The sequence below is a fragment of the Apiospora hydei genome (genome assembly GCF_038363865.1).
Source record: "Apiospora hydei strain CBS 114990 chromosome Unknown utg000002l_segment0_segment0, whole genome shotgun sequence".
NCBI lineage: Eukaryota > Fungi > Ascomycota > Sordariomycetes > Amphisphaeriales > Apiosporaceae > Apiospora > Apiospora hydei.
In genome coordinates, this window is record NW_027117361.1 from 2,773,995 (window position 1) to 2,801,385 (window position 27,391).

Below are 27,391 nucleotides of genomic sequence, written 5' to 3' on the forward strand. Positions count from 1 at the left end.
CTTGGCTTTACGGCTTGCCAATATCCTTTCCTAGATGACCGTGAAAGTTGTATGGAAATAAATTGCTCGAGACCCCTGCATCATGCAGGGCGAAAGTATGCCAAGGCTCCGCTCAGGCTGTTGGCCATCGTAGTGTGATATTGACATTTCAGTAACACCCTGCCATATGATTTGCTCATTGATGATATTCCAACACGATATCATGGTATGCCGTGTTTCGCAAGGCGCTGCCAGAAGCTTCCATAATCATTCTTGCTTTGAATCCAATGTTCGGGTATCTTGTTGTTTATCGTGACTCTCGAGTTTCCTTGGTGGCCCCTTGCCCCTTACCCAAATCCCAGCGCTATTTCCGATCTCAGAAATTACCTGTTTGCCCTCCTTGCTGACCAACCCAACTCCGTGAAGCGTGTTCTAAGAAACTCAACCTGGAACCGCGAATTTAAAACATCCATGCAGCTGTAGAGCCCCGTTTCTACGGGCTGATACAACACTGTTCAAATGTATCCTCCCAAAACCGCCTCTATTTCTCCTGACCATCACCATGATCCGAGACGGTGACCTCAGGCTTTTCTGTTACATGCTCCCCTCAGACACTTCAAGAGGACTGGCAAGAGGACTGGCGACTCCACCAACACTTCCACTGATGCTGTCTGCCCTGCCATGTCCAAGGAGACCACTTCGTACGCTGGTGGCATCACCGGCGATGCTCTGTTTGGCATAGTAGCTGTTCCTTTCGCTAGGTAACGTCGGCACAACACCAGTAGCGGAGTAGATACTGGTCCGCTCGTTGTTAGCAATCCGCGAGGTCGTCTGATGCAAACCAGGCGTGGTCGGCATGCCGCTCCCATCGACATTGGCACTCAGCACACTGAGAGGCAGGCTTTCTCGCGATCCTCCCCACAAAGAGGATGGCGCAAGAGCGCGCACTGAAGCATCTGTGTCAAAAGACCGACGTCGATGCCGGTTGCTTGATGATGCCAGCGTAAGGATGGACGCATTGTCAGTCAAGAGATTGTTTGCCGTTGCCATATTGTAGGTCGTAGGGTGGCCACCGGTACTGTGTTGAGCCTGAGCCTGGGCCATATGAGGAGGGATTGCCGAAGCAGGGGAGGCCGTGGGGAAAGGCTGAGTATATTGAACTGCCTGCAAATTATTGTTGTTTTGGTTTGTAGCATGCACATGATTCGCGTTGCCGTTGGCGGCCATGGACTGGATCGTCGTCAGAGTGGTCGTCAAGGAGCGTACCGAGGGGGCAGGCGACGAGAAGGTACTGTCTCCCCCCTTTCTCGAGTCTAAGCCGCCGTTGGCAGTTCGGCTAGTGCCCGCAACCGACGAGGCCATGTGCGAGGGAGCATTGATCGACAAGGTGGCATCGTGTTCTGTCGAGACTGTGGGAGCGGTGGATCGCGGAGGTGCAATGCCTTCCATGGAGGAATGGACGGATTCTCGGCTACGCGAGACCACCGACGTCACGCCGGTGTCATTTGTCGTGAGTGATGGATGGCTCTGATGGTTTTCTGATGCTCCCACCTGTCCTGATTGCGGGTAGGGATTGTTCAATTTCGGGCCTCGCTTCTTGGAGGCTTTGTGGTGCCCATCCCTTTTGGACTGGCCGTGGCGGCCGCTGCTGCCCCCTTCGGCTGACGAGGAGCCATTCTTGAAGCCGGCGAGCTTTTTCACCCAATTCGAAAAGGGCCGTCGGCGGCCTGTTCGCTCCTGTCCATCTGGCAATCCGTTAAAGCTGGGGGTAAGCGGATGGGCATGCGGTGAAGTGACGATTGCGTAGATGGATTTGTGCGCTAGTAGATAAAGCGGGCACTTACCAGCAGCGCGAGTCGGGGATTCCGTCATGGCCATTTAAGCAGCGTTCCGTGCAATGTATCTGCGCCGCGGGCGATGAATACCAAAGTCGCAATGGTAGAGGGTTGTCAGACAGTAGAGAAATGAAGGTGATAGCAGGAAGCGTTTCTGTCACGAAACCAGGGCCAGGAACCGGGGGATAGATAATCAGCCAGGCACTGACTGGCGGCACAGCCACTGGGGCTCCAGCAGAAGAGGCAGCGATGGATCTTTGACTTTCTTGGGCTTCGCGCGACAGAAACCTTGAGAAGCGTTCTTGGTGCCTGAGCTCGGATGACGTGTGACGGTGATACCTACGTGCCAGGAGGAGATGTCGAATGAGCCGCGCTCTTTGTTGCCAGATCCAATCGGTGCAGCGCCGTCGATCGCATAGGTAGGTGTGCAGGTGCTGATGTGGTAGGTTGTGTGTACTTAAGACAGAGAGGTAGGCTCGCGGTTCGCCTGGCCAGAAATTGAAGATGCCGAGTGGCTAACGGGGTGGTCCAATGAGATGATGGGATGAGGGAGGTTCGGGTTCCTTGTGCATCAGGTACCCGGAATTGGGTGGTCAGTTTTCTGGTCTGTCGATGGTGAGAATCGCATCGAGACCTAATCTGGCAATCGTGTTGTCGCTGGACGAACGACCTAGAAGGCCTCTGGTGATCCAGTCTCGGGGGTTCGGGGCCTTGAGCAGGTGGGTTTGGGACCTGCGGGAAACCGGCCGCATGGCACCCTGATTGGCACGCTGCGATACGAATACAGGGGGTCTGAGGGGGCCTGAGGAGCCTGAAGGGGCCTGAAGGGGCAGGAATCACAGGCCTATCCACCATCCCATTCAGCAGCATCCACAGGTGGGTGACAGGCGGGCTGACTAACAGCAAATGAGGCAATGGGGCGGCTCAGAACCCCAAACCCAGACCAAACCGCCCCATTTCCCAGAACCCATCAGTTGACTGCACTGGCCAGCCTCGGGCCTAAGGTTTAAGGTCTAGGCCCCCCTCCATAGGACCATAGCCCAGACCCTGAAGGGAATTGCATTCGTCATACCTGTCACAGCTGGAGCATCCCATCCTACCTGTCCATCAATAGTCTAGGCTCTGAAGCCCCGGATAGCATCACCAGATTACGACGGCTTGCCTAATCAATACCTGGCACGTGATGCCCCAAAGCTCTCACCACCGCCACCAACAACAACATAGACTTCACGTCGACCTATTCCTTTTGGCACCGAGTTACAGAGAGAGTTCAACAGGTGCTCTTTTCGCAGTATCGCAGATGCTTGTTGCTTGATTCTCGACTGGATCGGGGAATCTACATACACCCACATAGCTCCCCAGATGATGCACATGTCGTCACGGCCGATCTGCATGTGCACCACATATTGAGCTGAGCTCTGCTCAGACCTTCCACGAGCTAACGCAGCATCACAAGATGGGGCTCGGATTCACACTCTGTCCCTCGACATGTCAATCAAACCACTGCCACCTGACGTGGCTGCCCAGATCAAGTCTTCGATCACAATAACCTCCCTGAATGATGCAATATGCGGCTTGGTCAAGAACTCCTTGGATGCCAAGGCTACCAAGGTGACCATCTTTGTCGATTATTCCAGAGGTAATTGTACAGTAGAAGACAATGGCGAGGGCATTCCCCCTGCCGAATTCCGCGACACCGGTGGCCTTGGTAACCCTCACTGTAAGATACAAGCAGTCGGCGCACCTGTGCCTTGCTGAGCTTTGGGGTTAACTCCTTTTCCGTAGGTACTTCAAGATTCCCCCTCTTCCAGATACGCATGGCAGAAGCGGGACATTCTTGGCATCGTTAGCTGCTCTGTCGTTGCTCTCTATAACATCCCGTCACCATGGACACTGCTCGCAGAATACAGTCAAGATCCACAAGTCAGACGTGATAGCACGCCATACTCCGTCCTTGCCTGACCAAAAACGGCTTGCTTCAGGTTATGGCACTCGAGTGACAGTACGAGACTTGTTTGGATCTATGCCTGTTCGGGTGAAGCAACGTGCCATGACGGCTGAAAAGGGGCTGAACATGAGAGATTGGGATCGACTCCGGTATATCCTGGCAAGTCTTGCACTTCCTTGGCCAGGTCCTGTTACGATTTTTGCCCACGACTCTTCGCGCCAGCAAGGTATTGGTATCCGAAACAATGGAACGCCGCCACAAGATGCTTCGGACAGTGACCGTCGCTCCCAACTAGTCTCCCGCATCTCCCGGGTTCTATATACCGCTGGTCTTTCAGAAGAAATCTCCGCCGAATCATGGGTGGCCCTCAAGGCATCAGCAGGCGGAATAGAAGTAAGCGGTGCCGTCTGTCTAGTGCCAGTTGCAACCAAACGCATGCAATTTGTCAGTATTGGGGTTCAACCACTTCTGAGCGAGCACAGCTCAAACATATTCTACGACGAGATAAACAAGATATTTTCCAATTCCAGCTTCGGAGACCAGGGAGATTTCGTTGGGCCAGACGAAGACCAAGATAGGAGAAGTAAAGACCGGCAGTTCAAAACAGATGGCTACACAAACAAGGAGCTGAAGGGGAAAAGAGGAATTGACCGCTGGCCCATGTTCTACATCAGGATACGTCTTGGTAACTCAACCAGCCCTACTCAAGATATAGAGGGTTTCCTTAACGAAGGCAGGCAGGATCTGGAAACCACCATAGACATTGTCAGGGCCGTCGTTACCGAGTTCTTGAGAAGGCATCATTTCCGCCCTACCCGTATCAGACCTCTCCAGAGCGAACCAGCCGGTTTGCCACAGTCGGAAAAGGCTAGAGCCAGTCCTAAGAAAGGCGATATAGGCCGGGCTTCACCTGCCTCGACAACAAGCCATACTACCAATAATGGTATCGAAAATGGTTTTCAGCCCACCACGGGCGATCTAGCAATGGCAAGGCTTCATTTGCCCATTATACCAAACAGATCCGAGCCAATCTTCAGCGGGTTCGCAGGTTTCAAAAGTGGGCGACAAGGTGCAATACCACGTAAGCCTACCGAGATGAAGAATACGGAAGTTCAAGATAATTTACGGCACAGTATCCAATCAACAACATCTGACTTACGAGATCAACGCACAGCCCCGCCGCTGTTTGGCTCGTCAGGGAGTTTACTTCGGCCTCCTTTCCTAGACGCTGAATCCGTGGGTGGCATGTCTTTTAGGGATGGATCCTTCATCAGCCAACCTCAACCACACTCGCCAGAACCTGCGGCAGCAGACGAAGCTGGCTATCTTCTCTGGACGAATCCCATAACAAAGCAGAGGTCCGCCATAGACTCTCGGACGGGATTTATCGTGCCGACTGGAGAAGAGCCAGGAAATCAAGATACGACGAGACCCAAAAAACTGCGACTTACAACGAAGAGACCTGTCCAGCCGCATCAGCCTGATACGAAGGAGAAAACTGATACATGGGCGGCAGAATTGCTATCTCACTGGCACAATCCTATATTTGAAGTCTCCGAAGCGCCAATTCCAGCAGCTTCTATCTCTTCTGGTGTCCCGAACTCGTCCTATGGGCCAAGGTTGAAAATGGTCCATGGTTGCTTGTGCAGCCGGGACAGCAGTATCGCAAGTCTTCCCAGTGTTGAAGGGCGTATTTCGAAGGAAGCATTGAGGGAAGCGACAGTAATCTTACAAGTCGACCAGAAATTTATATTCGCCAAGGTTCCATTACAAGTTGGGCCTACCAACAAGGAGAACGCCGCTTCACTCCTGGTTGTGGTGGATCAACATGCGGCTGATGAGCGGTGTCGCGTGGAAGCCTTGATGGACGACTATTTTCATACACAAGCTTCAGACACCTCGCAGGGCGCCGTAGCCCGAACTGAGCTCCTAGACCAAGCACTCCAATTCGAGATTACAGCACAGGAGCACGCATTGTTCGAGCGGTACGCTCCCCTCGGGAAGCATTGGGGTATCATTTACGAGATAAGCCCAACTACCAAAGCATTATCTAGGGGTCGTAACCAAAACCACCCATCTCTTAAGGTCACCCGCTTACCCTCGGCGATCGTCGAAAGATGCAGGCTTGAGCCCCGGCTTTTGATAGATCTGCTAAGGAAGGAGATTTGGCACCATGCAGAACACAGTAACGGTTGGACGGTGCAATCGTCCTTCCAAGCCAGCCAACGAAGCGAAGGCCGTGAGCAAGACTTGCACTGGCTCGCGAGGTTCCACCGGTGCCCTCAAGGTATACTGGATATGATTAACTCGAGAGCCTGCCGCAGTGCTATTATGTTCAATGACTTGCTATCCTTGGATGATTGCAAGAGCCTGCTGAAGAGACTAGCTGACTGCGCACTGCCCTTCCAATGTGCCCACGGACGGCCGTCCATGGTTCCTCTGGTTGATCTGGGTTACTCCATCATTCCACAAGAGGACGGGGAAGGTAGCGATGGAAGCTTTGGTAAACTATTCCAACGCTGGAAGGCAGGTAAGCAATCGGGTGCTTAAACACATGTCTTAAGTATGCATACTGTAGATACCCCTACCACCTTATCTACTTAGTGTTACACGGCCTGCAGAGACAGAAAAGAGTCAAATAATTCATCAATATCCCCCTTCCCACCCCCAAAACAATTTCCATCGAAACCAGTACCCAGGTTTTGAAGCCCGTGTATTCAGGTGACCTGTGTGACCTTCAGGTGACCGGCGGTGCAGCTTCCCGTGCTTGAGCGCCAAGCCACGTCAAGCACAGCCACTTCCTGCAGGGGGGTTGAGCTTAGGCCCCACCCCACACCAGCAACCGCAGTGACGACAGCGGGCTCGAGGCATCTTCAATACAGCGACAACAAGCGCCATGCTACCGTAATAAACCAACTCGTTCGCTCAGATAACTGATCATGGCATTGCTTTTGGTAGGTATCCAGAACCCTGTACAGCCAATCAATCCGTTATTCGGTACCGAAACTAACATCAAAATGCACTGCGCAGTGGAAAGCATTCGACTTCTTCGAAGTGAGCCAGGTCAAACTGGGCGACGACGAGACGCGATCCTTTTTCGAGAACAACGAGGTATCTAGCGTGTGCTCTGGCTCCGATAGCCTATTCCTCGGCAGCTTCGATGGCTACGTACGCATCATCGGCCCGAGCTGGAAGGTGGTCCGGAGCTTCCAGGCGCACGAATCCGGTCGGATAGCACACATGCGCCAGGTCGAAGGCACAAGCCTGTTGGTTACTGTTGCCGTAGGTAAAGCCGATACAAACGGATCGAGAATAAAAGGCTGATAAGCAGCAGGAAGACCTGAGCAGCGAGCCGGTGTTGAAAGTCTGGGCCCTCGATAAACCCGTCAAGAAGACGGGGCTTCCGACCTGCTTGAGCACGCTCAGTGTACACAATGGAAGGAAACAGTACCCGGTAAGCCATCCTGGATGGATGCGTGTTGAATTTCACGTAACGGAGGTCCTGACGCGTGCTAGGTTTCTGCCTTCACGGCCCTTGACGATCTCTCGCAATTGGCAGTCGGGTTCGCGAACGGAGCAGTCACGGTCATACGGGGCGATTTAATCCACGATCGAGGGACGAAGCAACGCATCGTATACGAGTCGGAAGAGCCAGTTACTGGTGTGGAATTCATAGGCGATTCCAAGGCCAACACCCTTTTCGTCGCAACGACATCCCGACTCCTGAAATTGGTCATTTCCGGCAAAGGCCAAGGGCAACCGCCCCGAACTGTCGAAGACTCCGGGTGTGCTGTCGGGTGCATGACAACCAACAAGAAATATGGTGATGTCATTGTGGTCCGAGACGATGCCGTGTGCTACTACAAATCGGACGAAAGGGGGATATGCTTTGCCAACGACGGCGCGACAACATTGGCCTCAACGTACCAAGATTATGTCGCCCTTGTCTCGCCGCCTTCTTCCTCCAGAGGCGGCGACTCAAACAATATGCGGCGTAGATTCGGAGGCGGAAGCACCGAGTCGCTCTTCAACGCCTCAACCTTTACCATGGTCGATCCCAGGTTGCAGATAGTTGCACATACCGAGACTTTAATATCCAAAGTGAAGACGCTGTTTGAGGTATGGGGTGATCTCTTCATACTGACCGATGACGGTAAAGTCAACCGATACCATGAGAAGACCCTTCATCAGCGTTTAGAGCTACTCTACCAACGCAACCTGTATCCGTTGGCCATAAACCTGGCCAAAGAATCGGGCATGGACAAGCAGCAGCAGAACGTCATCTACCGCAGGTATGGTGATCACTTATATCAGAAAGGCGACTACGACAATGCCATGTCTCAGTACATTAAGGCCATCGATAATACGGAACCATCACAGGTTATCAGGAAGGTATGTTTTTTGCGTCCAAATACGGGATGTTCGCAAATAAACTAACACACCTAGTTCCTCGATACCCAAAGGATACATAATCTTATTGAATACTTGGAGGAGTTGCATGAACACCATAAAGCCACTGCTGACCACACGACACTACTGCTGAACTGCTACGCCAAGCTCAAAGACGTTGAGAAGTTGGAGAAGTTTATCAAGTCTGAAGGAGACCTCAAGTTCGACTTGGATACAGCAATCACCATGTGCAGGCAAGGGGGTTACTTTGACCAAGCTGCTTACCTTGCCACGAAACATGGCGAGAATGAGTTGGTTGTCGATATTCTGATAGAAGATTCCAAGAACTATAAGGACGCCCTTGACTTCATCTGGCATCTGGATCCCGACTCTGTAGGTGGATCTTCACTCACCGATAGCCTGACTTGTAGCCGGTAAGCTAATCAAGACTTCTAGGCATATCCGAATCTGATGAAGTACGCGAGGGTTCTTCTTGAACATTGCCCGAAAGAGGCAACGCAGATTTTCATTGACTACTACACAGGGTCATATAAGCCCAGAGTGCATGTAGTATCCCCGGAGCGACCTCCATCGCCATCCGGTGGTGCGCTAGGTGGACTTGCGACCGGGACTGCAAATGCAGTCCAGAACCTAACCAACTTATTGCCTTTGCCTTACATGAACAGCTCGAATATTTCCACGCCTCCTTCTCAGGGGCCGATTCGGGCAAAAGCTGGCGACAATGAACGGACAATAGACCCAAGCTTGATTGAGGCACCTGCATACGAAACGCCAGCTCCTCGGACTGCATTCTCTTCGTTCATAGATCACCCAGAGGAATTTATCGTTTTCCTCGAGGCATGCCTGAAGGAGGAGTACCTGAAGGACACGGATAAGTCCGATTTGTATACAACTCTATTCGAGATGTATCTGCACAAAGCCAACCAGAAGAAAGGCGAGGAGCGAGAGGAATGGGAGGCCAAGGCGAAGAATCTCATTTCTGGTCGAGACATGCCAATCGAGAACTCCAACATTCTGTTATTGTCACACCTGTCAGCGTTCCGCGACGGGACGATACTTGTCAAGGAGCAGTCAGGTCTGCTCTTCGACATCTTCCGCTCTTACACTAGTGCCAAAGACACGCGTGGTGCCATCAAGGCGCTTCGCAAGTACGGACCCGAAGAGCCGCAGCTCTACCCCGCTGCACTTGCGTACTTCACCTCCGACCCAGCGGTTCTGGAAGAAGCGGGCCCGGAGGAGTTGGCCAGCGTGCTCAAACGTATCGACGATGACGGGCTCATGGCTCCCTTGCAGGTGATCCAAACACTCGGCGCCAACGCAGTTGCCACCATGGGTATGATCAAGCCATACCTGACTGAGACTATATCGCGTGAACGGCGCGAGATCGCGGCGAATCGCCGGCAGATCAACAGCTTCCGCAAGGAGACGGAGCAGAAACGGGCCGAGATCGCCGAGCTCGGGGCGAAACCTGCCGTGTTCCAGGCGCAGCGGTGCCCCGGCTGCGGCGGCGCGCTCGAGCTGCCGGCTGTACACTTCCTCTGCAAGCACAGCTTCCACCAGCGCTGTCTGAAGCAAGGGGGCAGCGACGGATCCGAAACGGAGTGTCCCGTCTGCGCGGGCAGCAACCAGGCGGTGCGCGCGATGAAGCGGAGCCAGGAGGAGCGGGCGGACCGGCACGACTTGTTCAAGGACGCGCTCACGAAAAGCAAGGGCGACGACCGGTTCAAGACGGTGGCGCAGTGGTTCGGGCAGGGGGTTATGGGGAGCGGGTCTGCCATCGAATAAGAAGATGGAACGAGCGTTTTAGGTCATCTACAACTAGTCTGTATTACCTCTTTTGATGAATATGAAATGATACGAAGCATGACCTAATATTGGACTTCACCCTTACAAGCATTGTTTCTATGCGTGAACTATAGGGGGCTGTGAGGTGTTTCGTGGAACTATTGCGAGCAGGTGATGAATGATTCCTTACTAGTTTACTATCCCGTACTTGATGCTGCTTCGATACATGACGGGAAGTTGTGTGCTGGTGGCGCTTGTTCTACTTGCCATCCTTCACACAACAACTGCCGAAAAGTGATGCCCTCGATTCAGTCGAAAATGAGCTGAAATCCGTGATGGGCATAGTTTCAAATGCAAAAATCAATAACGGAGTCTTGGCGTCCATACGAGCGAGGAAGGCCAATCAGAGAATCCAAAACTCCGTGCGGCTGAAGTTGGGGTTGTTGATGGGAGGGAGCATGCCGTGCCATCGAAAGGGATCAGCTGGACACTTCCAGGAGCTCTTCTTCTCAGCCCTAAGATATCGACACCAAAAACTATTGACGTTCTTAAGATCAAACTGTAGATCGATACCCATCCGATCTAAGCTTCTTCACCTCCTAACCTCCGCATACTAAGTGCCCGTGGCATCTAAGCTAGGTAGATAGTTCGTAATGGATATCCCGCCGCCTATTCCACCCCGACCTCCGGGGTACGAAATCCACACGCCCATCCCGCCCGATGTTAACAACAACAACAAACCGCCCTTGCCACCTAGACCCTCTCCTGCTCAGCAACAACAGCAGCAGCAGTACCAGCAGTATCAACAAGGCGCTTGGACTGGCTATGCCCAGCCTCCATACTCCTTACCTGCCCAGACGCCACCGCCGCAGGCCGCGTCGTTCTCTGGTGACAGCGGCGGCGGTGGTGGTGGTACACCTATGGCCAGATGGATGGCGCTGTTCCACCCGGATGGCGCTCCAACCCCCTTTTCGAGGCTCTCATGGCTGCCTTCTTTGGACGTCTGGATCCCGGTCGGGCAGGGCATATTAGGCCGGAGGCGTTATCGGGGTTCTTGGACTTGAACGGGTTTCTTACGGAGGACAATATCTGTAAGTGAATCTTGCTTTTCTTCCACCCATGTTTGCTCATTTCCCCAGCTGTCAGAGCACCAGATAGAAACTCCTTCTGTCGTCAACAACTAACTGGTACGATGACTACTGACCAAGCAATGATGGACGCTGTCCAACAGGGAAATCTAACCTCAAAGGCAGCAACTTCCTCTACACGTCCGAGGACCTAGCCGACTACGAGCTCAAGGCCTGCTGCGAGGCGTGGTACTTTGACCACAAGACCATGGTGCGCCACCCGGGCCGCAACCAGATCCCGTACGGCGGCATGCCGCTCCTCAGCCTCGGGGGTTCACCGACATGATGGCGGTCGAGTCGGTGGGCGAGCCGGAGCGCGGCTGGCGCGGATTGAACGCGGCGCTTCGGCACTACGGGATCTGGCCGGCCATGGGGCCGTTGCCGCGGGGAGGTGTTTTTGCAGGTAAGTGAGGAAGCTGATGGTCATGTCATCGTTATTAGCTTCGCCCCTTTCCTACATGTCTGTACATGTGCACATAAATCACTAAGGCGACTGAAGAAGACCACGCGGATTTGTAAACGAGCATTCGGTCGGTACCTGTATTCAACGCCTGACTGAACGATACCATTCCATGCGTGTACTGATATATATATCACTAAAACACTTATGAATTATAAACTGACTTGATGCTATGTGACTCGCAGGACATGCCGCGTCAGCTTCAGCAGCGACTTGAACAGGTCAAGATCCGGAGCCACCGCGCCGCTCAGGAGAGACTCGATGCTGCGCGAGTGCAGGCACAAATCCAAGCACAGGGCCGCCAGGTGAGTTGTAAACCTTCGCAGACCGAAGATGATGCGGTTCTATCACTATGCCAAGGCATTGTCTGCTTCTTTCCCGCTTCCCCCATAACTGCACCCCAGAGTTGCATACCCTTCGGTTATGCGCGCCAGTGCGTTGCGGTGATGGGCCGCGTCTTGCCACACCGAGATAGCCGAATATGCAATCTGTTTGACGTCCCATCCCCAGTCCTTCCTTATCTTCCTTCCTTCCTCCTGCGCACCCGGGTCTCCACCATCCCGGGTTTGAATCCTCCTATCCATTGCTAGTTGATAGAAACGTACCTTGCCTGACTCGCTGACTGACCAACGCGAACTACGACACAAGGCCGCGCTGGACCTTATTGATGGCCCATATTATAGGCGGATATACTAATAACTGGGATCCCCGTACTACGTTGCAGGCATATGTTTTGTCACCCTTGTCAGGTAAAGAACTATCGTTTAGTGGCCGCGATACAGGTGGCGGAAGAGCAATACCTCTTATTTTAGACTGACCAGAGCGATAACTAACTTTGGTACTCGACAAGGATAACTAAACTTACCCCTAAGACGTGGTATATCAGCCCAGCCCGTGGCCCCCATGGGGAGGACGGCCGGGATCGTTTGAAGGCTGTTGGGATCAGAGGGGGGAGAAAGAGTGGGCGCCGGTTTTCGGTAGCAAACAAACTACAAAGCGATGACGAGATCATGATTGTTCCGTCAGGAGATTGCGGCTGGCACTAATAAAACCAACGTCGGGGGCGTTTTCCCCTTCTCCCGCCGGCCAACGACATCCGCGGATTTGACCATGTCACACAGTTCCTGCATGTTTTTCCCTCGACCAGTAACGCGCAAATGTCGTATATTTTCGGAAGCAGGGATATCGTTATTTTGTATCAAGGGGTGCACGGCAAGCCGGAAACGTTAATTCGGGGCAGGAGGGTCACTGCTGCTGCTAGGGGATTGTGCTCCTGGTTGCGTAGGAGTAGTAATATCACGAGTCAGATATATGCATCTCTGCCCAGTTCCTTCCTTTCGGGTCTAAGTTGGATCGATGGATTTTCCCATGGGATGCAACGTTATCCTCACCACTCAAAGAGGCGATGCGATGATGCCGACACCAGCCGCTTAGCATGGACGTTCGACGTTGATGATAGCTCTTGCCCGTGACGAATCAGTTGGCGCGTCCTTTGACGCACCTCGGAGCAATCTCCGCGCGGCGGTTTCCAGCGGCCGCGAGTCATCAAAAAAGTCGGCGATAGCAAGACAACGTGTGCTATGATATGGTGACCAGAACCACCAAGACAAGAAAGCCTTTGGAGCCGGGTTCCCTTCTCTGGGCGACTTGGCGGAGGGGCGGCAGATGGAGCAGGCGGCAACTTTGCCCGTCTTAGATGGACGTCAAAAGCTCGCGATGGTGTAGGGAGATGTGCTCGCACCTTGATGACACATTTACTGCCACAATCTCGCGCAAAGTCTAATCGGCCTGGTGTGTCTCGTCTGCGCCCGGAGCCTCCCTACCTAATTGCTAGTCTCGTCGGCGGGCTCTTCTTATTTTTCCTTCTCCGCCTCCCGCTCGATAGCCAGCCGCGATAGACCCTGGAACGTGACGGGCCCTAAGAACGGAGAGAAAAGAGTTGCGCCCCTCCACACTGCCTGGTCTACTCCCCTGCTTTCCGGCCGAATGATGCAACTCGCGCAGGGAAAAGCCGTGGCGGTAGAGCGACAAGCAAGTCCAACGTGGTATCGTCTTTACTTAAGCGACATGAGACATCCGGGCATCGTGACAAAGACTCTGGAAAAAAGCTTGGTACTACTGACCCTCCCGAATCAGAGTGTGGCTGCAAGACTAGGGGGTGGAAAGGGTGAGACTGACCTCGACCTTCACCTAGTAGCGACCAATCAACGCTGGATGGCTGAAGGTGGTGGCGCGGACGGCAAGCGTCATCCATGAAAAAGTAAATTGAGGGTGTGTCTGATAACTCTCGATAAGAGAAAAAGGTTAATAAAGCAGTAAAGTGTGGCTGGCGTCTCGACTTCTTTGTAGTGTGTGTGGGTGGACTTGGTTGGGGGAAACAAGAATGAAACCTATCGAATCATCATGGACAGCCGGGTATGGGTTCGTGTCGTCGTTGGTTGTTGGGAAGCCGGAATGGGATGTGTGTGTGTGGATTATCACATGTCGAGGCGAGGCATCTTTTTTCCTTCTTTCTCTCCCTACATACAGCAGTTCCCAACTCCTGAGCTGGGCGTTCTTCTTTGTTGAGACAGGCTGGGCAGGCTTGAAAGATACAATTATGTTAGACATATGTATCGAGGGCTGAAAAGAGGCGGTTTCACTTTCGGTTGGGTGTGTGGCTTTTGCAATTTTCCCGATGCTACGTCGAGTTGAGTCGAGTCTTGGCCTGGGCCGTTCCCCAAATTCAACACCACTTCCTTTTGCCCTGCCCTGCAGATGGAGATGGAGATGGGGATTTTCAGACGGCGGCAGGCCCAAAGTATGGGTTCTGGTATGGGGATACTTTCATCATACGTACCGTACTACTACCGTACATACCCCATTGATTGACTGATTGACTGAACATCGAAGCCGAGCCGAGGGGACGGTCATGGACGGAAACGGAAAGTCTAGACGACCGGCCTGATAGTCGTGCCACAATCGATTTGATTTGACGCGGCAACAGAACGAACGAACGAACGAACGACCTCGGCATATTTTCAATCTTCTCCATCTTCATTTGCATTTTTGCCTTACATGCGGCAAGCCGATCTGCATCTGGCTACCAGCTACCTTGACTACTTACTTACTTACCCAGAGGCACCGACACCCGACGCCGTCTAAACTGCTAGCCAGGCTTCTCTTATCTTTGATGGGGATCCTACTGCCCTTATGCACGGCAAAAAAAAGAGAAAGGCAGTTTTTGATGAATGCAATGCGGGTCGATCACTAGCAGTAGGGTTTCGTTTCCTTACCTACATTGCAGCATCCGCATGCCCATCTCGCCCATGGTAAGATGACGTGCATTGTCGATGTCTCAGAAGACATTCGCTCGTAGCAGAAGCAGCCCCGAGGAAACCGTGGGCAGATTCCGATCTCTCTCCATGGATGGCGGTGACATGAGTATAGGCACCTTACTTGGATTTTGTAATATCTACACTCATGTTATAACACGTCCTGATGGATTGTCCTGATCTGCACCGAGCTTTTCGCGTTGGCGTAACACCGAGTATGGAGCGTCGCTGACCATGCATATGTGCATGTGTATACATGGACTGTACATATATCATAACGCATTTCGACTTCAGGTCTTGGTTGCCCTCTCGGCCGATTTCCACCTTGCGTCCATACCTTCCATAATGTTCATACCGACGTACATCCATACGTATCAGTACTTTGTAGATATCAACGGAGGACGCTAATCTAATCCAGCCCCGTAGCTCTCTCACAACTTCTCCGCCAAGACGCTGCCGGTTTATTGGAGGATTCCGGGAACTCCCAAGCTGACGATCGCCGCTTTCCACGCATACCGTTGTTCCTTAGATGTATGTGCGACCGCAAGCGCCCTCTGCATATGTGGCCGAGGTGGTAGTGTGTACGTAAGGCCTTTGCTCAGGTAGATCAATGTGGGGAAATCATTTGCATCCGCCGAAGGGGAGGGTGGGAGTGGGAGGAGGTGCAAGCAGAGGGGGTAAGGTAGCCAGGAGCGGCGCCATCATCATCTTTGGAGAAAGGGAGAAGCAGGAGGGGAAATACCGACAACCATCTTCTCTAGCACCGTCCAATCACGCTGCATAGAGCCGGCGCACTCTGTCTTTTCTCGACTGCAAGAGTAGCACCGGGCACCCGAGCTAAGGCAGGCGTAATGGGTAGCTGTCCACCGCCGAGCGCTTAGCAGTCGGAGGCGGAGGATTGGGGCCTGACGACCAGATGCTCTAAGTATATCACATCGTCTTGGGACTTGACGAGTGAGTGGATGCATGATGCATCGCCCACCAAACGCAAGCTTGCTCTTGATGATTACATAAGGCAGGCAAGTACATACATAGTTGTCCTAGGTAGGAACTGTCACCAAATCGGCGTGGTTCCTTTTGAATGGAGTCCCCGAGTCCCCAAACAGTTCCAATGCCTATGCCGACAGCTGGCCACCCGCAACGAGGCAATCAAACTTGTGCTCTCCTGCTTCGACGTGTCACCTGCGGTTTGGTATCACACCCTTGTCTAACACCCCTCAGGTTCAGCTGGCTTGCCCTAGAAAACATATCCAGCATCGTCTCCGAATTGGATGCTCGAGCCTCGCTTCGGAAGCCTATATCAATGCTGGATAGTGGCGTCATCTCTACCGCTCTAGCCCGCTCGGCTCGGCAGTGTGGCTCGCAAGATATTGCCGGCCGGCTAACGCGGACGAATGCTGATCTCTAGTATACATCACTTACGTTTAGCGACAAGAGGCTACTAGAGTCTAGACAAGAAAGTGTTGATGGCCCGATATCTGAAGGGCAACGCAGCCGGCGTGGCTGGCTGAGAGCGGCGGTCGAGGGTCCATTCGCGTCTTGCAGCCATTTCAACTGGGCTGGCTGACTGGATATCGACGGCATCAGGAATCCGATCGACCCAGCGGGGTGTCATGGAAAGAAAGGGCCACTATCCCGAATCCGCCTGCCTGCCGGGGACTTGTATGTATGTAATGTACATGCAAGCTTGACGGTGATCCGGGGATGTATTTGTGTTTGCATGTATGTATGTACAATTATATAGCGTCCATTCAGTCTCTCTCTCTCATCAAATGACCTATCACATCCAAGTGTATGAGGAAGAGCCGTTGGACTGGGTGTCGAGCCCGCTGCCCCCTCCCCCTGTTCAGCAGACATATGACGGAAAACCGACCTGTCATATTTGTGATATCCCGGAGAAACTCGGACACAGTACACAGCCGCAGGCAGCGGCACGGTCGGTCCTGTATGCAAGCGAGTAAGCCGTGGACAGTGACATGTGTGTGTGTGCGCGTGTGTGTTACCCGCATACACATCGGGTTCACGTAGCTGCAGGCTTCCTAACCTCGATGGCGCTTGAGGCGGAAAATCCCAAATGGCACAAGCGGCTCGTGTAGTGAACGCACTGTGACACCAAACGCCGCCATGCCCTGCGGCCTTTATTACGCAGGGAGAAGCGATGAAGACATCCCTCGCTTGGGCGAAAGACGGGATCTTGGCAGGATTTCACGGGATTGCAGAGGAAGAAAGATAGACACCCCTCCTTGACGGAATAGACCCTCCATCCATCCACACACCCGTGCGATTCGTCAGCTGCCATACGCGGTAGCGTGGCAATCGCTAGTTCTCACGTCGTTATAGAATATGTAGGTAGTCAGGCAGGCCGATATGAGGCTGCATATGGTCGTCTGTAGAGGAAGGAGGAGGAGGATTATTGAAGTCATCTCCGTGGAGTAAGATCTAATCAGCAATTGGGTGTGATGGGACTACGACTAGTGCTGGATGGCCACTTTTGGTGTCGTTGATCCCCAGAGACTTGGATGGACTGGGTTTAGGCCGACATGCAGCTGGAGCAGCTTCGGGTATAGCGTTCTGGCTGCTACTAGCCGTACCTCTCACATCCCTGTGCCATGCGCTTACGCCCCCCCCTCCGCAACTGTTCCTGAATTCACCCAGAGGGCAACAGCGGCGGCGGCCTGTCATCATTGTTGTCATCATCATCATCAACCCCGGACTTTTGTTATTGCCTGTCATGTTGTTCGCAGAGAAGTGGGCCAACGTGCTTTTGCGCTTGATTGCTCCGTCGTTGGTGCATGGCTATACTATACAGTACATGCCGACATATCGATAGATTTCCGGCCCCTCAGCACCAGATGTGTCCGGTCTTCGGCTCATTGGCTGCGGACTAGAGGGGGCGCGACAAGTTCCCTCTTTGGGTAAACGGGGTCTGCCTGGGCTGGGCTGGCCCTCAGAAGTGACGATGCGCTCATGTTCGATGGGGGGAAGGGGGGACAGATGGAGGGAAAAAAAAGGGAAAAAAAAAAAAAAGAAAAGAAAAGGTCTTGGCGGGGCGGGCTTCACGATAATGCGGCCATACCCGGAATCTGACCCCATCTGCCCATGGTAAGCGGTGCCTCGTCTGCTTTCGGTATACCGGGGTACCTCCTCTCGACGGTCTAGACCACGGTCCACCACCCAGTTTCCTCGATCGCAAGCCTATTATTGATGCATCGTGAGTTTTGGACAGGAGTAATGCGCAGAGTCGGAGGAGAAGGGGGAAAGGGAGACCCGGCGCCACCCCGCAATCGCCTCTATTGGCTGCGGAATGGAGTGTCGTGTCGTGGCCCTCTCATGAACCAGACGTTCGTGAGAGAAGACCCAGTCAACCTATGAACCCCTAATCGCATCTCTCGGGATGCAGCAGGTTAACAAGTCTTATCCATTAATGGATAGGCGTGAGGTAGGGAATGGTACCCAACCCGACCAACACTTTCCTGTCCCTTCGAACCACCACATGCTAGCTAACTCAATGGAAATCTCACAATGCCATTTACTAACAAGGACACTTGCCTCGGTACGCTCTGATATCATATCGCAGTTGTACTTTTGCTCCTCTGCACGTGTGTGTGCGTATTGATATGTGGTACTGTACATCTGGACGAACCTCATTCGCAGTTGCGGCTTTGGTGTGGTTGTGTGGCCGTTTCTTCAACAACATCTTTCAACCCCAGAATGTTGCACCCCGCTACGAAACAAACCCGGGCATCAGCGGGACTTTTTTTTCTTTTCTTTTTCGCGCGTACATCCAATTGGTGGCGCGCGCTTCATGTCCGGGCCAAATCGCGTCGCTGGCTTGGGGTCGGGGTTGACAAGTGTGTCATGAACTACATACAACCCTCACCAGCCAGGAGAATATAGTCGCTATCACCAGGCTCTTTTGACTTACAGTAGTTAACAAATCGGCCAGTCCGCCCGCCCGCCGTCCTAACCCAATCTGCCAAGATCGCTGCACTCCGGGCCAGCCTGCCTAGCCCGCGATTTCTCCCTCGCGCTCTCTCAGTCTCTCGGAGCCCAAGGCTCTTGTTGTCGATCAGCAGATTAACCCTGCCTGATTGTAGAGTGTAGTGATGCCCAGGGTAGCAGGGTGTGCTACAAGCGTGTACTTGGCCGACGGTGGACGGAGCGTCATCGAGTCATAGCTTTCGTCCGAGATCCAAGCAGGCATTGATCACCGAGTGAGCAGTTGAACGAGTATGCATGATGGAGGTATTCGGTATACCTCCCTTCGCTATGAGTATTCCTGGATCCTTACAAGAGCCAGACAGTTATCCCCGATCTGATATCAATTGGTGCGATTTGACTTGCCCCCAGCTCCCGGCAGAAACATCGAGCACTTCCATGGCATGGAAGTGATGGGCCACAGAATGTGACGAGTCAGTAATAAAATCACCACTACGTACGGATACCTACGCCTCGGAGCGCAGGAACAAGAAAGACAGAGTTGGCACTTGCAGTAGCACCGCCCAGTCCCTCCAATGAAGTGCCACACCTTGCTCCCAGTTGAGCCGCTCCATTTCCTACCACCACCGATCGGCCGACTTACACAAGAAAAGAAACGCCTAGGTAGGGGAGGAGACCTTGATAGCATACACATGCAACTGCAGCCGAGTGCTGTAACCGTCGTATTGTTATCATGTCGTACGACCGATCGCTGTTTTAACCAACATAATCCGTCGTCGTTGGCGACGACAGAGTGAATAACCTTCTTGTGGTTGGTTCCTTATCTCACCCCGGGTTGAGAGGGATGGAAGAGGCGATGTTGCTACGTGGGGCCAAGAGTGGTATCTTACGATGGACGGTATATATGGTCGATATAGACATCCGGTACCTGGCGTTTCTGCAAAGGCAAAACAGAGTGGGCAATCGATCGAATGTTTTGATCTGATCAATGATAGGTGGCCGGACCGCGGCGCCGCCGTCGCGAGCTGCATGGCTATGCGAAATTTCTCTGAGTCTTTATTTTCTTACTTCCGTGCTTAGCCTGCAGCGCTACACTGCACTGCACTGCACTGCAATGCATAACGTAGGGAGAGAAGACACTTGAGCCGTGGTGGCCGCCGCCGCCGTTTGCTGATGAATGTTTTGTTGCTCAAATTGCAAGTTTCCGGGTGCCAAGTCATGCATGAGCCGGAGCGGCATGCTGTATACGACCACACACTTGACCCAGACCCAGCCAGACACAAACAAGAACTGCATTGGAATAACAGCCACATGCGAGCGAGCCGGCCCCGGCCAGCCAGCCCGCCAGGTCCAATCGAATCAATTCGAACGCCTACATACATCATTCTGTGGACGAATGGATGTCCTCTCCAGTCAGTCAGGAGAGTCAGGTAGATACGCAGATAGAGACAGCCAAGGCAGCGCAACCCCTGCTCTGCTACCATGCAATTAGTGCTGTCTGTCCCTGGGCAGTCCTGAGGCCTGACCGTCGTATAGTCCTGGCCCCCTGCCCTGTCTGTCTCCCCCTAACTCCCTGCCAAAACACACCAATCATGGAGTATGGCCATCAACGCAGCACGGCATCGAAATCTCAGGATGGTTCTCCTCTCGTCAGGGACCCAGTCGTTCTGCGCACCTAACCCAGACCGGGGGTCTAGTAGCAAGTTCGATTATGCGCGTTCTGAAAGACGTCACCCTGGTCTTGATTGAACGCAGATCGAATATCATCGAATTCGAGTCAGTTGATAACAGTATTGAGAAGTATAGTCAGAGGTTTTCCCTTCTTTTCCCTTCTTCCTTTTGGTTGCAATCCCCAATGCGGCCCCTCGAACGTTCTAGTGTGTAGCGGCTCATCACGAACTTGGTCCAGGGAAAAAGGCCCACAGTGTTGTGTGAGCCGCACGAATGTTGGGCTTATCGAGTCGACTAGTTTGTACATCCATCTACAATGTATGCTGGTTTTGCGATCTGAGCCTCATCTTCAACTACCTACACACGTGCATGACTACATACCAACCACACAGTAAGCAATGGACTTTAGATAAGGATGTTACGTACATATGTGATAGTAATAAGAGAACACGTTTGCTAAATGCATACCTAGTGTGCTCTTCATCGCGTGCGACTTCCTCATCATTGGGCATGTTTCCCGCTCTCTGATGAGATCTGGCGATCGCGCCCAGAGCGGATTGGCAATATCCGGTGTCCTATCGCCTGGGCAATGGTGGGAGTCCGTAATGGCATTCATAATAGAGTTTTTACCGCCTGGACAGCCGCCTGGACAAATTCTCCATATCAGAAGTTTATAGGAACCGCTGCTAGCCAATCCAACAAGCAAGCTGTCGGATTCTCTCCTGTACAGTATCGTCATGTCCGCTGGTTAAGCAGATCCAATATTCGTTATCCATCGGGCGGCCACAAATACAAGATGGAAGAGGAGAAACAGGGCTTGGCAAGCTGGGTCGCCCAGAGGAACTCCACCCCAGGATGGATGGCCAGGATGCCCACCCACCAGCGCCAGGATCCATCATCTCTGCTCGATTTCAAGAATGTACTGTATCATTCCAATATAATGTCCCGAATGTTCGGCAGAAGGAAGAAAAAGGAAAAACAAGATTTTAATAGGAGACGGCTACGAATGCTTTCCCACAGGCACTCACCTCCAGTCCTACCCGCTTCTCCAGTGCCAGTGGTACGTAAGTTCTTGAGAAGTATGTACATGCATGTACGTACATACATAAGCATCACGTAACCCCCTGCGGCTTCGTCGTCCCCTACTTTTTGGCACTCTGCCGTTCGTACATATGTATGCCAACCGAAATATATGGAGAGAGACAGAGAGAGCCGGGCTGCTACTGTGCTGTGTATACTGTACAATATATAAATCGATTGTTTTTTCTGTTGATCGTTCCATAATTCCATACAAAGCCCACCGAGCAACACACAACGAACGATACCTACATATTGCTGCAACCCCTTCTTTATTGTGGTGGCCCAACCTACCTAAGGTGCTAGGGGATCAATCGTCCTAGCAGGTACCTAACCTACTCCGTCCCCTTGGGATACTCGGACGCATGTACTATTCCTTACAGGCGGATTGCGTTTAATGATCATGTACGTATCTGCAGTATTATGATGAATACGCACCCGGCTTCTTTTCTTTGCAACCTACTCGAGGACAGCTAGACATGTACCAATGTATGAGACCATGTTCAGGAAGAGACATAGACGGGTGACAGGAGGTAGGGGGAGGGAGTAGTAGGTAAGGTAGGTAGGTAGGTAGGGCGGGAGGGTACGTGCCAGTATGAGAAGCCATGTACATTTTTTTTCTTTCTAGGCCTGCCTAGCCTCTGCCCACCAGCCTGAAAGCCCAAGCCCCCAAAAAGTAGTGCACCCTTCCAACATGTACGTACATGGTGGGCTGGTTCCATCCAGCAGCAGCAAGCAGCACTGCAGCAGCAGAGGGGACCAAGAGGGACCAAGAGGGACCCAAGAGGGACCACACCCAAGACGACCAGGACCCATGCATTGATCGATTCCCTGACCCCCCCTAAGGTTCTTTCAAATCAGATCCGTGCCGACCTACCGCCTGTCCAGTCGAGCCAGTCCTGACCAGTCCTGACCAGTCCTGACCACTCTTGGCCCGTCTTCCAAGCCCACTTTACCCACTTGCCCGCCCGCCTGCTCGCACTCTCACTCACGCACTCACTCTTAACGCTCTCCTCCCACGCTCGCCTGCCACTCTCGACCGTCCGTCTTCGCTGCCAACAAAGATTTGGTCCTCTGTTCACAAACTCCCGCCCAAATTCTGATTCAGTCGATATTCACAAGTTTTCCAAACTTCGGCCTTTCCATTCTTCTCAACTACTAACTTTCTCTACCGGCGCTATAACTTTGGTTTCTTCTACTTCTTTTTGACCCTTCCTTTCCAGGCTTCGACCCTTTTTTTCTTCCAAATTCGACTTATTAATCCGCCCTGACTGCCAATAATGACGTCCTGAGGAGGAGGGGGGAAATCGCTATCCATCTTCGACAACATAACCATTTCGCCCGCCTCCCGCCCTCGAAACAACAACCAACCCGTTTCTCCCACGCAACCACAGAACCAGGCGATTTCCAAACACTAATACCTTTTCCCCGAGAAAATCTTACCATGATTCGATGACCCTTCAGCATGACGGCTGCACCCACACAATTCACCACCCGAGACAGAACGATTCGACGACGACGCCGCCGAATACTTACCGCACCGCAATGGAGCCGCAATCAACTTCCCGACCGGGGCAACAGCCCCTTCAAAACATAAAGACCGAATTCCCTTCGCAATCCCAAGTCCCCTCCCGGACTGCGAGCAGCACCCCGTCTCGTCGCCAGGCCTCTTCAGTCCCAATAACCCGCGCCCCGCCCTTAACTTCCCAACCCATTCGGCGTCCGATGCCTCCACCCCGGTTGCGATGAACAGTCCCTATCTACACCCCTTGCAAAACCATCGGGTCCGAGAGTGAGTATTGCGTGGTGCCCCCGGATGTTTGGAATGGAGTGGCTGAGAGTCATCTAGGACCCACAAGGCTTTGGTAGACCTCGACTCGATGACCGGCCGCAAGATCATCAACCAGTATGAAGTCATCGAGGAGATCGGCCGTGGAGTCCACGGCAAAGTCAAACTCGCACGAAACCTCGAGAACGGCGAAAATGTCGCCATCAAGATCGTGGCTCGCTTCTCCAAGAAGCGACGCTTGGGCAAGGTCATGGCACTGTCTCCCCAGGACAAAACGAAGAAAGAGATCGCCATCCTCAAAAAGATTCGACACCCCAATGTTGTTGCGCTACTCGAGATCATCGACGACCCCGAACTTAAGAAAATCTACATGGTCCTTGAACATGTCGAGCTCGGTGAGGTGGTCTGGCGTAAGAAGGGCATACCCTCGATATGCAACTGGGAAAGGAGACGCATCGAGAAAGAAATGAGCGGCGAGATGAGCACCGAGGAGGAGGAAGCTTACGTTCAAATCCTCGAGCGCAAACATGCCGTGACCGAGCTCAAGCGGGCGAGGATGCAGCAAAAGCAACAACAAAGAGGGCCTGAGGATTTCTGGAGCATCGAGTACGGCGCGGCCAGCGAAGGAGGAGACCCGTCATCCCTGCCGCGCGTGCTATCCAGAGATGCTGTACAAGGTTCCTCTGCCGGGGAATGGAACTTCTTCTCTGCTTCGCCACATGGATCGAGGTCAACGTCCCGCGCTGTTACACCTATTCCCTCCGAGACCGATCTGTCATCTGTTGGTGCCGACTACTCGAGTGATATGGAAACACCTGGGGCCACTCATTCACGACCATGCTCCGTGACCGCTCTCGAGGGCACAATGTACGGCCCCTATGCCGCCGAAGAAGCGATGTTCCGTGGCCGGTCCCCCAGTATGGCCGATTCGATCATCTCTCACATGTCCTCGGTCGACTTCAACACTCAACCGCATGACCCTTTTGCAGACGATTACTCGTACGTGCCTTGCTTCACGATCGAAGCTGCCCGCGCTACTTTCCGGGACACTGTTCTGGGCTTGGAGTATTTGCACTACGAGGGAATTGTGCATCGTGATATCAAGCCAGCAAATCTTTTGTGGACCAAGGACCATCGAGTGAAGATTTCCGACTTCGGAGTTTCGTATTTCGGTCGACCTATCCGTGATGGAGAGATGGACGAGTTTGTGTCGGAATCCGAAGCACGCGATTTCGACGACGACCTCGAGCTTGCAAAGACGGTTGGCACGCCCGCTTTCTTTGCACCCGAGCTGTGTTATACCGATGTCGAATGTGAGCAGCCGAAAATATCAGAGCAGATTGACGTGTGGTCCTTGGGGTCACGCTATACTGTTTGATTTTCGCCCGCATACCGTTCATGGCCGAGGACGAATTTCAAATGTTCAGGAAGATAGCAACCGATGATGTCTACATCCCGCGACGACGCCTAAAGCCCGTTGATCCTCTGACATCTCCGACTACGACATCACTCTATCACCGCGTTAACAATGCGCCGTACCGGGATGATTGCGAGTTTGCGTATGAAGAGATCGACGACCTCCTTTACGATCTGCTGTCGCGCATGCTCATCAAGAACCCCGAGAAGCGCATTAGATTGCGGGAAGTGAAGCGGCATCCCTGGGTCGTGCAAGGCATTGATAATCTTCTCGGTTGGCTCGACGACACAGATCCTTCACGACGGACTGCTGGCCGTAAGATTCAGGTGGACGAGCGCGAAGTCTCTCGGGCCGTCGTGCCTCTGACTTTCCTGGAGCGTGCCCGATCGGTCATGAAGAAAGCCGTGGGCAAAGTCATGCCCTCTCACCGCCCAGACGCTACAGTAACCAGGAGACGGGCAACCAGCAGTGCTGCCAGTTCTGCTGGCGATAGCCCACCAACGGCTGCAGCTTCACCCCATTTTCGGGACAGTCGCCGTAAGAGTCTCCGCGGCGATGACTATTTTGTGAGTTCCAAAGAACCAGCGGGACATCACGAGCACCCCCTTTCCCAAAGTGTTACGGCTAGTCCACAAGCATCCCCTCCTGTCGATGATCAGGAGGATCGCAATGCTCTCAAGCACAGTCAAGCACACTCGAGTTCGGTAGGCGGAGATCTTAAAGGCCAAGCAACCGGATCCCACAGCAATTTTAACGCAAGCCCAGATGCCGCAAATCGGTCGCCCTCGAGGAAGACTACTTCGCCCGGGAAGACTTTTTCACCGTCACACATACGCGCACGCTCGGTAAACAGCCAGTTTCTTGTGCTCACTGCCGCGGGACGTGAATCGCAAACGACACCAGCCACCCCTGCGGTTAGTACCTCATGTCACGACGACCCCCTTGCGGCTCTACGAAAGTCCCGTGACATGGAATCGCTCGACGACTCCTCACGGTCACGCTCAGTCGACCGCGGTCTATTCGCAAGGGAGGACAAGCGAGCAGAAGCAAAGGTGTCTTTGAGCACTGCCATAGCACCGGGCAATGTTGAATCCCCAAAACGTCCTACACACCTCCGCATGACCGACCCCAGCACTCACAACGGAGACCCCCAACGTCGTCACCCATGTTCTATTCGCCGAAAGCCATCCGAACCTACCATCACGTCGCATCCGGGTCCGACTCCAACCTCTACGAGAGACCATCGTTTGTAGCCGCCTGTTTAGACCACCGGCCACTGACGTCGCAAAAAGTACTTCAGATGGATGCAAAGACGCCGCCTCAGCGAATCTACAAAGCTTCAACCCCCGAATCCTTTGCTCGAGCACAAGAGCAGATGCAACGCCGCCAACATCGTGAACACGAAGAGCAAGTAAGGCGGCAACAGTTGCAAGCATCTCAACAGGATGTCAATCCTGCTTGGGTGCCATGCCCTCCATCGTGCCCCCCATCGCCCGATGACGAGACAAGAATGGGAAAGCCGTTGCCTCCGTCCAGATCAGACACTGCCGGAACGGTGGTCACCACGAGCTCTTCTTATGGCAACATGGCCACCCCGTTGACTAGCCCCAGCGAAGCGGCGAGTCCGGTTCGCAAAAGTGACTCGCCCATTTACCGATCTGACCCTTCGCTCCCTGCTCTGCTGAGTGGAGCCAGTTCGGTTTCGGCGGACGCTGAGGGTGACTTCTTGCTCCGACCAGGCTCTGTGAACCGACCTTCGCTTATTGACACGACGGACTCGCTCACGCCTCCGGCAATGCCTAAAGAACCAATGGCCGGGTTCCCTCTCGAGACCCTCGAGGACGAGCATGCTTTTCATCTGCGAATGGCCAACTCGACCCATATGCGGTCTTCTTCGGTATTCTCCTCGCAATGTGTCGATGACGACGACAGCGATAGCGACGAGGGCGTCCTCATGATCAAACCAAGGAGAAGGGGAACGAGCCAAGACCCGACCAGCCAACCTCTGAGCAGATCCAATACGCATATCAAGCGGAGAGATACGCAGACTAGTGTCGGCAGCACGGAGACTGCTAAGAAGGTTGTGATGCACGCTGAGTGAATATCTGGCCCAGCTACGACCTGACTTTTGCAGTCTTCACTCTTTCCATTTTCCCATGCCACAATAGCTGGCTTGCTCTCGAAGAGATAGAGCACGTACAACAGAACTGGAATTTTTATTTTATACGTCGACGGATTGATAGGTTTAGCACGCATCTGATAACGGTCAGGTTGAATGATGGGATGAGATACGCGGTTACGTGGGCAGCAAGCAAACAGCTGAGGTGTTTCGTGTTGTGTTTGTGGTCTTGTTTTGAAGGGGCGTCGTGGCGGGTTGTGGCAACATGATCCCGACTACCAGGACAATATATCTCCCTGTTCATCTCTCTCTTATTGCATTGAAGCGGGCAGCTTCTTCTTCTTCTTCTCCTCGCGGCTTCGCGGCAGAGACCAAAATCACATGGGCACCCGGGGGCGGAACACTTGGTGGCACTCTGTTAGCATCGCGGACGCACCGCTGATAGATAAGTTTGGCATATTAACGGAGTTAACTCGTGCATTATTAATATAGCGGCAAACTTTTCTCCTCTGTATAGATGC

General features: G+C 53.1%; 6 protein-coding genes across 6 annotated transcripts; 5 read left to right on the top strand and 1 right to left on the bottom strand.

The window, feature by feature from the left end:
• Positions 1-573: 573 nt before the first annotated feature.
• On the bottom strand, positions 574-1,857 carry PG997_000881 (uncharacterized protein; the record flags this gene model as incomplete). The annotated part of the gene is made up of 1 exon (XM_066805196.1): positions 574-1,857. One exon carries the CDS (start codon positions 1,855-1,857, stop codon positions 574-576), a length of 1,284 nt encoding a protein of 427 aa, XP_066674969.1.
• A 1,445-nt stretch (positions 1,858-3,302) lies between these two features.
• PG997_000882 (uncharacterized protein) lies at positions 3,303-6,312 on the top strand (the record flags this gene model as incomplete). Its single annotated transcript, XM_066805197.1, has 2 exons — positions 3,303-3,522; positions 3,626-6,312. The coding sequence occupies 2 exons, from the start codon at positions 3,303-3,305 to the stop codon at positions 6,310-6,312; spliced, it is 2,907 nt and encodes a 968-aa protein (XP_066674970.1).
• A 389-nt stretch (positions 6,313-6,701) lies between these two features.
• Positions 6,702-9,957, top strand: PG997_000883 (WD40 repeat-like protein; the record flags this gene model as incomplete). The annotated part of the gene is made up of 6 exons (XM_066805198.1): positions 6,702-6,716; positions 6,793-7,044; positions 7,097-7,216; positions 7,279-8,154; positions 8,209-8,544; positions 8,608-9,957. The coding sequence occupies 6 exons, from the start codon at positions 6,702-6,704 to the stop codon at positions 9,955-9,957; spliced, it is 2,949 nt and encodes a 982-aa protein (XP_066674971.1).
• A 653-nt stretch (positions 9,958-10,610) lies between these two features.
• Positions 10,611-11,370, top strand: PG997_000884 (uncharacterized protein; the record flags this gene model as incomplete). The annotated part of the gene is made up of 2 exons (XM_066805199.1): positions 10,611-10,897; positions 11,166-11,370. 2 exons carry the CDS (start codon positions 10,611-10,613, stop codon positions 11,368-11,370), a joined length of 492 nt encoding a protein of 163 aa, XP_066674972.1.
• PG997_000885 (uncharacterized protein) lies at positions 11,370-11,853 on the top strand (the record flags this gene model as incomplete). Its single annotated transcript, XM_066805200.1, has 2 exons — positions 11,370-11,491; positions 11,730-11,853. The coding sequence occupies 2 exons, from the start codon at positions 11,370-11,372 to the stop codon at positions 11,851-11,853; spliced, it is 246 nt and encodes an 81-aa protein (XP_066674973.1).
• Positions 11,854-21,264: 9,411 nt separating this feature from the next.
• On the top strand, positions 21,265-26,852 carry PG997_000886 (uncharacterized protein; the record flags this gene model as incomplete). The annotated part of the gene is made up of 6 exons (XM_066805201.1): positions 21,265-21,387; positions 21,462-21,528; positions 23,049-23,337; positions 23,395-24,647; positions 24,770-25,966; positions 26,044-26,852. The coding sequence occupies 6 exons, from the start codon at positions 21,265-21,267 to the stop codon at positions 26,850-26,852; spliced, it is 3,738 nt and encodes a 1,245-aa protein (XP_066674974.1).
• Positions 26,853-27,391: the final 539 nt, after the last annotated feature.